The sequence below is a fragment of the Nothoprocta perdicaria genome, unplaced genomic scaffold (assembly GCF_003342845.1).
Source record: "Nothoprocta perdicaria isolate Ctin4 unplaced genomic scaffold, notPer1 scaffold_313, whole genome shotgun sequence".
Classification (NCBI taxonomy): Eukaryota; Metazoa; Chordata; class Aves; order Tinamiformes; family Tinamidae; genus Nothoprocta; species Nothoprocta perdicaria.
In genome coordinates this window covers 28,469-42,447 of record NW_020455548.1, presented here as the reverse complement: position 1 = coordinate 42,447, position 13,979 = coordinate 28,469, and the positions used below count along the sequence as shown (strand labels likewise).

The 13,979-nt window shown below is 43.9% G+C and overlaps 1 protein-coding gene across 1 annotated transcript; it reads left to right on the top strand.

Moving 5' to 3' along the window:
- Positions 1 to 1,492: 1,492 nt before the first annotated feature.
- DCK (deoxycytidine kinase) lies at positions 1,493 to 12,533 on the top strand. Its single transcript, XM_026042769.1, has 7 exons — positions 1,493 to 1,662; positions 2,978 to 3,096; positions 4,758 to 4,951; positions 5,726 to 5,873; positions 7,919 to 8,034; positions 8,525 to 8,624; positions 11,378 to 12,533. Exons 1-7 carry the CDS (start codon positions 1,593 to 1,595, stop codon positions 11,402 to 11,404), a joined length of 774 nt encoding a protein of 257 aa, XP_025898554.1. The 5' UTR covers positions 1,493 to 1,592; the 3' UTR covers positions 11,405 to 12,533.
- The last annotated feature ends 1,446 nt before the right edge of the window (positions 12,534 to 13,979 follow it).

Sequence of the window (13,979 nt, the reverse complement as noted above, 5' to 3'; positions counted from 1 at the left end):
GATGAGACCAACGTGGGTCCTTCCAAGTGTTAAACCTTGGGTTTCTCTTCTGCTCGTCTTACAGTATTCCCTCTTGCCAGGGTAAGATGGCAGCATAGATAAATATCAAAAGACTTTTTTTTTTTTTTTTTTAAGGAGCAAACTCCCTGGATTGTTCATAGAGTATTGTATTTTTAGGGGAAATTAATTTTTATAGCCACTAAACTATACTCATTATTTTTGTACGTTTGCAACTTGGGACGTTTTGCAGAGATGTGTCGCGGAGGGGACGCTTATTTTCACTGCTGTTTTACGGCTTCTCTCTGTGGAAATCTTGTTGCTCAGTGTCGCAGTGCCGCCCGCCTTGATCTGCAGCAACAGTGAATGGCTGGAATAAAACCATTGCCTTCAATAAAAGGCCATTTCCAAAGGCAAAAAAAATAAAGAAAAAAAGCTCTAACAGCAACACTAACCTTTCCTCCTCCTCTGGAGTCTTGGAAACACRTGGGAAAAAATCAGGTGCCCAATAGGACAGGCAGGATGAGAGCCCGTGCTGCAAGCTGACCGTGCCAATAGTGCTGCCCGTGGTAGTCACGCAGGGGGATTTGGGTTTCGAGTCTAAACAGCTTTTCATCTAAAAATAAAAATAAAAAAAGAGAAAAAACACGTTGAATGTCTGAAAATCTGCAACATGTTTATTTGAGAGATGTAAATAATGTATACAGATTGTTGTATGTGATGGGACAGAATATTTAAATTCTAGKTTTTTTTTCAATAAAAAACTGAAGGCTGTTTATAAGGAAAAAAAAAATAAATAGCTATGTTTGACCATGATTGTCTTTGGTTTTCCTTTCTTAATTTAGGAACAAGTTCCTCTTCCCTGTGTAGACGGATGTTTTTTCCTGTACACATGTGAGTGTGACCCCCAGCACTTATATTTTTGTGAATGCCTGGTCCGAATCTGAGAGTATTTGTCCTGCAGGCTGACACAGCAGCCATCAGACACCCTCCTCCCCTTGTTATTTATCTGTTTAATGCCCAGAATTTGCAGATCGAGGGCGGGTGGCAGAGACGTAGGTGATGGGCCCAGCTGTAAGCAGTGGCCGCGGCCGTCCCTGCTGTCACAAAAGCTGCTCCCGTGCCCAAAACGTTTTGAAGGGGTGGGGGGCGGTCGCTGCAAGGAGCGGGAACCCGGGGCCCCCCTTTGGCGTTGAGAACGGGGAAAGTCATCGCACAAGCGGCGGCCTCGGCGATCGATGCGCTGCGCGTGCCGCTGCTCTCCCCTGGCTCCCTAGCGCCGGGATCGGCCGCGCGCCYTTTCACCGCCCGCGGGCGGTGCGGGCGGGTGGGGCATCCGCTCTCGCGCCAGGGCCCCGCGCACGGCCTTTTTGGCCCCCGCGGCCGCCCGTAGGAGCCGCCGCGGGCGGGGCGCTGCCGTTGACGTCACGCCCCCGCCGCGCGCCAAATTCGAACGCGGCGGCGGGGCGCGCGCGCGCGGCGGCGGCGGAAGAGGCGGCCGTTATTTCCGTTGCGGCCGTTATTTCCGTTGGGCCCACTGGCGCCTCGCGTTCCTCGTCGCTCGCGGCTTGCGGGGCGAGCGTCTCGGCGCCGCCATGGCCACCCCTCCGAAGCGCGGGCGGCGCGAGGGCGCCGTCAAGAAGATCGCCGTCGAGGGCAACATCGGTGAGCGGCGCGGCCGCCTTGTCGGGCTCCCGGCGGGCGCGCAGGGCCTCCCCCCGCGCCCTGGGTGTGCGGGACGGGAGCGGGAGCGGRGCGGGGCCGCGCGGATCCCCGGGGCCGCGGGGATCTCCGCTGGGGAGGCCGGTTGTGTGGCCCGGAGAAGCCGGGGGACCCCRGGGGCCCTTACCCTGAAGCCCTGGGAATGGGAATTCCAGTTGGGTCACACCCTCTCAAAACACACTTAGTTCCCCGATATGGCTTCTCCGCTAGTTATTTTTCCTTASCATGAATGCCACTTTTATCACAGAATCCTAGGACCATAGACTGCTTAAGGTTGGAAGGGACCTCGGAGGCCATCGAGTCCAACCCCCCTGCWCACACAGGGTCACCCAGAGCCCGTGGCACAGGGCTGCGTCCAAGCGGGTTGTAAACATCTCCAGAGAAGGAGACTCCACAGCCTCTCTGGGCAGYCTGTKCCAGGGCTCTGGCACCCTCACTGTCAAAAAGTGTTTCCTTAAGTTCCTGTGGAACTTTTGGTGCCTCAGCTTGTGGCCGTTTCCTCTAGTCCTGTCACTGGCCACCACTGAAAAGAGGCCGCCCCCTCCTCCTCACTGCCTCCCTTGAGAGATTTGTACACCTTTAAGTGCAGGCTGTCACTCCGAGTTGTAATATTCAATGCTCCCTAAGGAGGAGGGGCCTCTGTAGCTGCTGTGAGGGGCAGGGCACTTGATAATGAGCCTTAATCAACGGGCTCCTCATAAAAACTAAGGGCAACATTGCCAAGAATTTCTGTTTCTCCACCCGTAAGGTTGTCGTTAACAGGGGGCCTCTCTCAGCTTGAAATGTCTCGGTTTCCTGAGGGTTTCAGCTGGTGGTTGGCTCTTCCCCCCAGTGCTGTGGGAAGTGAACTGGTAGGGCAAGCCTATGTCTTCGCTTCTTTTATGTTTGTTAAATGCTCTTTTGTCTGCAGTAATACGTGGAAGTTGGAACAACTTGGTGACTGAGATTGGACCCCTAAGTGTTTGTAAAACCCTGGGTGCTCTAGTCACAAGAGTAACTTTCTAGATATTACGTAGTTGCCCTAGACTGAGTCTCACTGTCACTTTGAACCTTTGTTAAATTTGGAGTTGCTGTGGTACTTCTTTAAAGCAAAGCCAAAACCTTCTCTCGTTATTCCTTGATGAGCTGGGATGAACAATGCTCTCCTGATTCAAACCTTGCAAAGTTACAGAACCTGAAAACAAATTCTGTAATAGTTAGAGGGATAGTTAGAGGGACAGAATCAGTGTTTTTTTGATTCCTCTTCCTCTTCCTCCAGCGGCTGGGAAGTCGACCTTTGTAGATATCCTCAAGCAAGCTGATGAAGACTGGGAAGTTGTTCCTGAGCCTGTAGCAAGATGGTGCAATGTTCAACAGAACGCTGAAGAGGATGGTGAGGTAGGATTAGAAAAGAAATGAGGGTGAAACTTTTAAACYGGTTAGTTAGTTTTCTAATTTCAGAAAAATACTTAGGAAATCAGAATATACTGCTAAGCTGTYTATAGCATGTTCTCCTCCTCAGTTATCCTTATTCTGAGTTGGAAAGTTCTAGTAGGTTGTTTGTTTCCTTTGCTTTGCTTGCTTGTGTTTCCTTTGGAGGAGGGGACAGGGAGTGGGAATAGGGAAGCAAATGGTTTTCAAAACCAGATGGAAATGTTTCCTTTAAGGACCTGATAGGCTACTCACTTGAAGTTCAAGTCTGTGAAAGATTTTGTGATTTAGGTATAATTCCAAATCCTGCACAATAATATCTGGCATTGAACCTACTGAGCTTCTGTTTTCTCCAGTGCCTTGTTTGGTTTGTAGATTTATGGCAGGAAACWTAATTCCTAAAATTTGTTAGAAACACTAAAACAAAAGTCCCTCTAGTAAAGATGAGGTAGTGCTTTGTTTKTGTCTGTGTCCACACGGTCTATCTCACAGTGGTGCTTGTGCTGTCAATGGCTCAAAAAATCTTGGTAGTTGGTTGTTTTTTTTTAATGTAGCTTCATGCCAAAAGATGTAGCTTTACCTTTTCATTTTATTTATATTTGTTGTCTCTTCGTTATACTGCAGCACAAAATAGAAGAAATCCATTCAAAATTTACTTCTGTTTCAGCTGTAACCTGAAATACTTCAGATGACTTAATATCAGGCTTTTTACCATAGCATTAATCAATGATGTTCTCGTGTTTTCCAGAGGGTGAGTTTATATCTTGTTGTTTTTGAATGATGAGGTGTAGATAGACAGAAGGACTTGGGAATGTGTTGCTGAAGCTACATCTTTTCAGACTGATTAGAGGGAGTGAGGACGTGTTCCTGSGTTTCCTCCATTGGGAAGGTGAGAGAGTAGGATGTTGTGGATAGAGGCTTCTGGGTGTGAGCAGCCACAGAGTTTGGCAGTGCCAGGTGACACAGAGTACTGAGTTGTTCTCAAAAAATGCCAAGGCAGAAGCAGTTGTCCTTGACMGTTGTGTTTGCAGAAGCAGTTGTCTTGGGTAGCTGTGTTTTCCAGTAGCACTGAGGCACAGCGCCTGCCCCTGCTAAGWGCCTCAAATGGTTCCCTGGAAGTTAGGTTCTGTTGGAGCTTTCACAGCAGTGCTTTGTGAGGTGGAGAAGGTCTTCTGCCTGGAATGCTTTCTGATCCTCCTGTGCAAGATGGGAGCATAATGAGCACATTGTTAATCTGTAATTAATTGAGGGAAGTGCTAAACTAGCCTGTCTACCAAGTTAGGCTCGCATTTGCTCAAGGAGCATGCATTGGCTAGTGTGCTGTTGACTTCTTGTTCCGAAAGCGTATCATGCTTTCACTGGTTTGCATGGAGCAAWCAAAGTTTCTTGATTGTTGCTGAGCCTTTTAAACCCCACAGACTCAGAATAGTTGTGTTTGTTCAGCTCAGAGCTGGAGCAGGAATTGAGTGCTTGTGTTTCTGTCCCTATATAGATAGGTTTGCAAGGTGAAGACGCAACMATAGACCTGAAATAGAGGCTGAACGGCTTGAATGCGGTGGAGTGGTTATGCTATAGTCTAACTTCCTACCCTTACCTACTCAGAGGGCTGCTCTCTTGTTTAAAACCAGGAGCTGAGCACGTCCCAGAGGAGCGGGGGCAACGTGCTGCGCATGATGTACGAGAAGCCGGAGCGCTGGTCCTTCACGTTCCAGACGTACGCGTGCCTCAGCAGGGTCCGCGCCCAGCTCCGCGCCCTCGACGGGAAGCTGCGCGAGGCCGACAACCCTGTCGTCTTCTTCGAGAGATCCGTCTACAGCGACAGGTATGTGGGGCCTGCGCTCGCTGCAGCGGAGAGGAAAGCCCTCCCAAATAAAACACCTGCCAAAATCCAAAGGAGCCTGTGCGTGGTTTCTTCTAAGACTGCTTTGGCTTTGATAGTGGTGAGTCACAAGAGTATCAATACATGGCTTAGCTTTTTAATAAGGTGTTGACAGTCAAGTCATTTTCACTGGTTTGAGGATTTATACATCTGGTGTATAGACTTGATTAAGTATGTGAAGTATCTTCTTTGTGAGCGGGTGTCATGTGTTTTGTGTGCTCCTGCTATCCTCTAAAGAAAAGGGGAAGGCCTTGAAGAACAGTCTCTTAATCTGCCATTTATTCTTGTTTACTTTCGTGCTCTTTAAAACAACTCTAGCTATTTCCTTTTGCCATTCCATTCAGGTTCTGATTTCATAAGCTCTGACTTAAACATTGAATCCTGTCATAATGTTGGAGGACTTCTTGTTTTCAACTACATTGCAAATAAATTATTCCAGTAAATAGCTCCAGTGACGAGGTAAAGAGACTAGGTGGCCTGTGGACTTTTCYGAACAGGTACCTGAGCTGCTCTTTGGAGACAACTGTCTGGACAACAGCAATAGAAATAGTTGCAGGATAAAAGGATGCCAGCTTGTCCAATGCAAATGTACCTCCAAGAAGTCACAGAATGACTGTGCCCACGGATGTTCTTGCCTCCTGCTGAGTACTTGCTGCAGGCACAGTGATACCCTTTTTCAAGCTTTCCTTTGCTCACAACAGTATTTTACGTTCGCAGGTACATCTTTGCAGCTAACTTATACGAGTCTGATTGTATGAATGAGACTGAATGGACTATTTACCAAGACTGGCACGACTGGATGAACAAGCAGTTTGGTCCAAGTCTAGTGCTGGATGGGATCATTTATCTCAGAGCTACTCCTGAGGTGAGGAATCAAAATTCGTGGTCTCATAGAGAGAGTGTGTGTGTGTGTGTGTGTGCGCGCGCGCACGCTCTATATGTTGTCTGTAAAGAAGTGTTTTTGTGTATGTGCCCACAATATTGTTTCTATAAACAAAACAAAAAAAACTAGTTATTAGCTGTATGTGTAGGCCCTTTTTATGAGGAAGGAATGCTATGCCTGTGAGCCATGCTAATAAGGTCATAGTTGTCTTGGGTTTTGCAGGAAATGTTTGCATTGGAAATTCTATCCCTTTGCTGCTCCTAGTTAACCACAGATATGATGAACTGTCCTCCTTGTTCCAGCAGCTGTGGAGGGAATGATTGGTCAGCAGTATTTTTATGAGAGTTTAAAAAAAAAAAAAGACAAATGAAGAAAAAAGAAAAAAATACTTACTGCAAGACTTGCTGCAGTGAGGGAGTCATCGGGGCTGGATGCTAAGACAYGATGATGCCTTCACGTATCTGCTTTCTGTGAGCTCCAGTAAATGGCCTGTAGCTGAGCTCTGTCACCCATCTGTGCAGGATTTTCCCCATCTAACCTGTTTCTGGGCTCTGGGATGTGGTTAGCTTGAGTGCTATGGGAGGCTGCTTTCTGAAATAGCAGACCATCTCCCTTTGAGATGGTTTGGCAGCTGAGATGGTGTCCTTGACCTTAGCTTAAAGGTTGGAATAAATTGTAGGGACATTTATTTTCAAAACCTTGAGTTAGCTTCACTCCTCATCATAACAGTCCTATTGTTTAGACTTCAGTACAGAGTGTAATGTTCCCCTGAAGGTTATATCGCTTGAATTAATAGTAACACAGTCTGGAAACTCCTAATATAAGAGTATTCTTCACACCTTATACAGCCTGGGTTGTTGTACATATAYGTTTTGTTGTTGTTGACTTGACAGCTTGCCAAGCAGAGTTACGGTATCTCAGACCTGTGTGTGTTTGCCAAACAGTTATGTTTAGGTTATTCTTGCTTGGTAGTTTTGTCCTAGCAACCCATATTTGTGTCCATTAAAAAAAATGTGATAATTGTTTCCAGATTATAAATATGTCATATCTAAATGATAAAACAAAACAGATAATAGCATTGGCAGTAAGAGCGAGTGAAAAATATGAGTTGTTGTAGGAGCATTGCTATAATAAGTACAATATTTTATAGTTGATGCCACAGGTACTGGCAGGGGAAGAAAGCCCTTTCATGTGGGACAAAATACCTTAGCCAGGTGAATGCTCTTGCTTTATGTGATGCTTTAGCACAATGTTTTCATGTTTCAGTATCTAATGTATTTTAAGAACGATAACTGCTAAATATCTCTCTTGAGGACGAAACTTAAAGGCACAAGAGGGAAAAACAGAGTTTTTGAAAGAGGTTATGGTGACTAAAAGATCACTTGGATACTTCCCCACTTTTGTTACTACTTTAGTTATTGTTGTGGACACCTCCCTAACGTCCCGTGCTGRAGTTGGTGGGAGGACTTCTTGAGCAGGCTCTCGGTTGTGCGTCACCTGCTCCCGCCTCGCACCTTGAAGTCAAGAATACCTGTCTAAATTGCCAAACAAAACAGTTGGGATTGCCGGGTTATTAAGGCTTTGGATGYGTTTGGGCTTGCAGCGAGTGATTGCCTTTGAAAACTGGGTGTCTTAAAGCCGGAAATACCAAACGCGATTTTGAAATGCCTCTCTGTCATGTCATACCCGCATTACTGGGCTCSTTCTGGTCCTCCTTTTATTTAAAGCTTATTTGAGACCTTTCCTTGGAATGTTTTGTTTGTTTGTTTAGTTTGGCCTCCTTTTCTTTCGTTAGGAAAGGTGTAGTCAGTGGGTTATGTCAGCTACATGTGGAATAAGGTTTCCACTCTCCTAAACTTGGTCAGTGATTTACATATTCAGCTTAGGCCGGGTGGCATATTTAGCCCGGTACGAAGAGGTTGGCAAAACCAGCCTTGGCAGACTAGGCTTCCTCTTTCTTCTGCAAACACACCCCATCTACGTATACGTATTTATCGAGATATAAAACATATGTATTTTGTCTTTAGAAATGCTTAAATAGGATTTACTTGCGTGGAAGAGATGAAGAGCAAGAAATTCCCATTGAATATCTGGAGAAGCTTCACTACAAGCAYGAAAGTTGGCTTCAGCACAGAACATTGCGGTAGGATTTGTTTAGTGATCACTCTAAGATCAGTAAATCTTTGTAGGGGTGTTTCCTAATAATTTTTTTTGCACTAGGGAAGCTTAAGCTTTTCTACTGAAATGCCAAATGAAACCTCAAGAAGATGTCTCTCTATTCTTCTGTAGTAGTTTTGGGATACTGGGTTTGTCAGGTATTTCTGGGATACCCCATGTGATTGATCTCTTTCCGTCTAGAACTCTGATTTCTAGACTATTTAATTAATGATATATTGCCATATTTGATTGAGTTTAACATGAGCTGCTGGGGGAACTGCATGCCCAAGAATCAGTAGTTTATCCTAGAAGCTTCACTGTACATCTAAGCTTCTTTGATTTGTATATTCAAAATTCATGGCTGTATTTAAAAACACTTGGAAAATTTTCAAGATGTGTACTCTGATAGCARCTCTCACAATGTCTGCCTATTTGCCATTAGTAATATTTCTTTCTTGGCTCCTATTCCAATACAGAACTGATTTTGAATATCTGCAGGAAATACCTATTTTAACGTTAGATGTTAATGAAGACTTCAAAGGCAAAAAGGACAGATATGATCACATGACTGAAAAGGTAAACTTGGACAAGCAGAACAAATTGATCGTGATGATTAATTGCCAGCTTGCTGAATGAATGCAGAATCCTTCTTGTGTCTCAGMTTGTTATGTTCTTGGAAGTTTGACTGATGTTTGAACCTGTGTATCCGTGTAGTTTCCTATGTAGCGTTTGAAATGACTTGAAAACAAGTAATTGGAGATTATTTTCACTCTTGTCTTTGTCTGCGAATCCAATGACTCCTTTTACCTAATCCTCAGTACTTTAAGTGAGCTCTTAATTGCTAAGTCYTGCTTCTGAGAGTGTACAGGTATCCTCAGAAATGTGGTAGGACTCTGAGAAAAAGGAGCTGTTGAGGGTGAGAAAGAAGAATGCTGTTCTGAGTCAGGTGTCTTGGGCAGAATGTGTGAAAATGCAGCGCAACACCCCTACAACAGGCAATTAAAGGATAACTTCCCTAAACCTGTAGCTGAGCTTTAACCCAAAGTAGCGACTATTCTGGTCTTTGCAGGCTTTTCTAGCTAAGTAAAGGAGAGTATGGGATGAATCCTTCTAGCTCTTGGTAAGTTTGTAATAATAAACAGCTCTACAGCTWATGAAAAAAAAGATCCTTTGCCCTAAAAATAATAGGCTTCACTGTGTAATCATTTTTCTAAAATATTTAAGCCATGGAGTTAAATTCACATAATGAGTAGTTATGTAACTTGCTACAATACTGCTAAGTTAGGGGCTTTTTGGTTAGCTTGGCAGTACCATCAAAACTGTCCTTTTCAGCCATGTTTTTTTTGCTGTTATTCCAATTTTTTTACTGTCATTCCAAATCCTTTCAGTAAACTTTACTTCAAGACTTAAAAGAAAAAAAAAAAAAAAAAAAAACCTGCAAGAATTGTTCAGTATAGAGGAAATACCAGCTGAAATTTGTTTACAGAAGATGAGGTAATTTTTAGTTAGCCTGAAAAGGTGCTTTATATATTTATTTTATAAAGGTATATAAAAGCTTTTTAAGGTTAGGCCAACCCATCAAGACCTCTGGTATGCTAACTGTTAGCTTTCTAGTGTTTGAATCGGGAGGAGATCCAGCTGAGGATAAGGTGATTTTTTTGTATTGTTGCAGTAAGGTGCAGAGTGTAGCAATGATATTGTGCTTTATTTTGTGCTCTTCAGCACAACTTGTGCACCTTGGGGGAAAAGCTGCTGTGTCCTTKGATTTAAAGCAGGTTTCGTGATCTTTTTGTGATCTTTTTACCCTCTAGAGTGTGGTTTTGTCCCATGGGGACCAAGAAGCTGTTTCCTTCTCATCTCYGATGTGCTCCCTTCCAAAGACCAGACCTGAAATTGTCTAACGTAAATCAGTATGAAGGGCTTTGTCAGGTGATGCTTTTAAAGCGAGTGGCTTTCTCGTGACACCCTTATAGTTAGAATATTTGCACAGTTCTGTGTTCCTGTCTCCACAGGAAGGAGGTTTCACTTTTTCTGTCTTGAGCCTTGATGTAGGAAAGGAAGGCTCAAAATTTCAGAAAGTGATTGAAGGTTTGTTTCCATTTCCCAGCACGAATTTGAACAAGATGCTTGGACCGATTGTTTCCAGATGTGGGCCTATGTATGYTAGCCCTTGCCAATAGCTTGACAGCCTTATTCTGCTGTCAGCTATTGGTTTCTTTCTCTACCATTGTCCAACTTGAGCAGATGGAGTGGCAAGCGCTCCCAGTTCGGACTGCCTTAGAAGGTAGCTGCTAGGATGTTCCTCAGCGTGAGAGAGGAGCTTCATTGCTAGTCACAGCCTTCCTTGGCTCCTGTAGTTGCTCAGTTGTTGTGYTCTTCAAGGAAGGTCCTTTGGCCCTCTCTACCATCCCACCCTGCTGCGCTGCTTTAAACAGAGGCAGTGGTGACTGCTCCACACTCAGCCTGGGAGTGGGCAGAGGGAAGAAGTCATGCATGCCTGTGGCGAGAAGGGAGCTCCCAGCCCTGTGTCTTCCGCAACTGGGGATATGACAGTTTGGGACTTGAACGTGAGAGGCTGTTGTGTGTGGTAGCTGCACCTTGAAGGGCTGTACCCGTCATCGCCTTGGCATGCGGCCTGCCTTGCATCCCGCTTGCAAGGCAGTTGTAAGGCTCGTTTGAGGTGCTGTGTTGGGTCTCTGTAGGATCACAGACCTCTGATTCAAGGCTCTAGATCCCACTCTGTGGTTCAGAACCTCAGCATTARCTTCTAGTCCTTGTAGCCCTTGGGTCTGTTGTTAAAATACTGGAAARCTGTGTTAACCATCAACGGCAACACCTTTAGCACTGTCCCTCAGTATCCAATCCAAGTGCTATGCCCTTGCTAGAGAGGGTTTTGTTTCTTTTCCAGCCTCTCATTCTGAGCAACATGCTAACTACATGCATTGCACACTTCATTAACAGAGGACATTAACAGCATCACGAGCAGGTGTGACCTAGTGTGTTATAAACTAAAGAGCCTTTGACATAATGATTATCTCCCTTCCGTTTAGAGTCCCTTAAATTAAATCACTTGTGTAGGACTGTACTTTAGCAGCTCTGGAGAAACCAGCACCAGTGCAATGTGGAGTTCTCCATGCCTGCTAAAGTACAGCTGTGATGACTGCACAAGTTCTTAACAGACAAGAAACTGCCTAGCCAGCCCTAATTTAGTCTACCTAATGATTATATCCTGCAATAGAGCATGAAGAAYTGGGGACAGAAACGTAATTGCTGTGTATTTGTCTTGATAAATACTTTGTTCGCTTGACAATATTTGTTTCTTTTTGCAGGTCAAAGAGTTTTTGAGCACGCTATAATCCTCTTGGAAGCATAGGCAGAATCAAACAGTTGCAAACGTCTGTGAGATCAAAGTCTGAAGTACAGCCTCTGCTTTCATAGAGGGCCTCTGGAGAGGCAGGACTCAACCCTGTTGATTAATTGTGAGGAACAAACCGACTTTCTGTCGAGAGAAATAAATAAACCTAGGTCTGCTCACTGTTATATAAAATAACAGGCAAMAAAAGTCTTGAAGGGACTTGAATCTAGAGCTTCCAGATGTTAGGTGTCTTTGTAATTGGAGAAGTTCTGGAATATTTCATGTTTTCATTTATTTTACTCCCAGTATCTACTTCATTTCCAGCAAGGTAGTGGTTTCTCTAGAACTGTTGTTGACTTCTTTCATTGATGTGATTTGCTGCTGATGACTTAACATTCTGAGAAAGAAAACAGTGACAATTATTTCTGCTGGTGAGAGTATTAATAGATTTTTTTTCAAAGTAAAATAAGATCTGACTATTTTGATAGGTGAAACACTTAGAATTCACGGATTTGAAACCAAAAGCTGAACTGCTGAAATTTGGAAGCTGTTAGATAGGATTTTTGTTTTTGTTGTCATGGTGCACTGTGAACTAGGATATTAAGAGTTTTTTTTTTCATTTCTATTGCATGTTGCTTTGGGTTTTAAACTTTTTTTTTTAACTTTTTATGATATGGGGTCATTTTTGGTAGTTGCAATCATCTTTTTCTGTAGATGAGTAGGTTCTCTTGATGGATATTGCAAGGAAAAGAAGAACATTTTGCCARTGGCCTTCATTGCTAAACGATGTGTCCCTAAACATACTTGACTGCTTTTTAGATATCGGAGGGGGGTTCCTGTTTTTATTTCAGCTTCTCCATTTGTGAACTGGGACCTCGGGGTATTTATAGGTGATTCTGCAGTTACACAGATCAGACCTTCCCTTCATGGGCATGTTGCCTTAGGAAGGGGACAAGWTTGTGGCGTAGCTGCTGTTTTATACATTGCTTTTATTTTATTGTTTTGTGACTGTCACCTTTGTTTCAGGTGCAGAAATAATCTAAATTATACAGGCTATGCATTTTTCAAGCATTGTATTTTAGGCGCTGTTCTGCTTTAAACCTTTCTGAATGATCACGCAGTTGACTTTTTGAAGGCAATTTTGGCTTGTAAAACATTTTCCTGTCCCTGTGGTGCCTGTGATGTCTGCTAATTTGAGAAGAAATGTTCTCCTTTGTGGTTGGAGTTGTGCTGGCATCTAATTATTGACTGAGAAATAAAAACRGATAGAAAAACTTGGCTGATGCTTAATATTTTTAGCACCTTCATGTTACATGGCAAATAATGTGTAGGTTGCTGGTCCACATACTGGTACAACGAGTGAATTCAAGCTCAGGGTGTTTGATATACAAGTGCACTAACCTGTCTGAAGCAGTATAGCGGGCTTCAGACTTTTCCACGGGTGGAAAACGTGCTTACTTGGGCAGAGGCATAGGATCATGGTAAATAGTGGGTGTGTGTATAATTTGCTAAGCAGTAAAATTGCTTTGTAAAATAATTGTTACAGTGGAAATTTGTTTTTTGGGGTATTATGGTAAAAATGCTTGTTTTGGACTTGCAGATTGTCTGATAAAAGGAGCGCTTTTTGAGATCTTTGCTGTAGACATGAAGTGAGATGGATGAGGATTCAGTTAAGATAAAATTAAAGCACATGGCAGGAACTTTCCCAATATTCTTGGCAACAGCCTGAAAGGTAACAGCTTATTCTGACTAAAAATGCAGTATTTCCTATGGTTTGAGCTGTCGAAACCATGAATTCAATTACAGGAGTTGGAGTGACAAGGCTCRCTTGGAGGAGTAAGCGGCTCTGAGGTCTAATGAAGACTTTATTTTTCCAAACTCGTCACCGTGYGCACACAAATTCCGTGGCACATTATCTGCATCCCGCTCCAGAGCGCTTGACAAAATCTCCGAGTGCCAAGTTGGGATTCAAAGGAGCAACCAATTACTAGAATGGTTTTAATTGCTGGGCACAAAATAAAATGTTTCAGGGCTTTGATAATAGCTGGACTGAAGCACAAGCAGCTCCAGTTAGTTGTATGTAGGACAGATGCAGCCCAAGTGCAAGTGGAGGGGACCTTGTGCTGTCCTGCCTGGGCTTCAGCTCGAACCTCGCAGCTCCAGCAGCGCCTCCGATTGGGAAGTCTGCCGGTAATCTTTGCTTTTCCTACACCTATTTCCAGGCTAGCCTAAATGGGATGGTCGGGTTTGTACATTAGGGAAGACAAAAGGTTTCTGGGATCTGTTTTTTGGAGATGATGCTGGTTGTTCTTTTTCCCCTTTTTTAATGTGTGGTGTGAGGTTTTTTTTTTTTTTTTTTTGGTTTTTCAGTCTGAGTGCTGTACCCCTCTCGCTTCCCTCGGGTAGGATATCTATGGAATGTTCTGTCTTGGATTGAGAGCTATCATGAGTGGGAAACAAAATCACTGTGCAAGTTTAACTATATTTCTTTCCACTTAGGATACAGATTGAGATGTTCATGGGCAGCATAGGTTCTGTTTTGCTTGCTGTACAAGCACACATACARTAGACCTAGT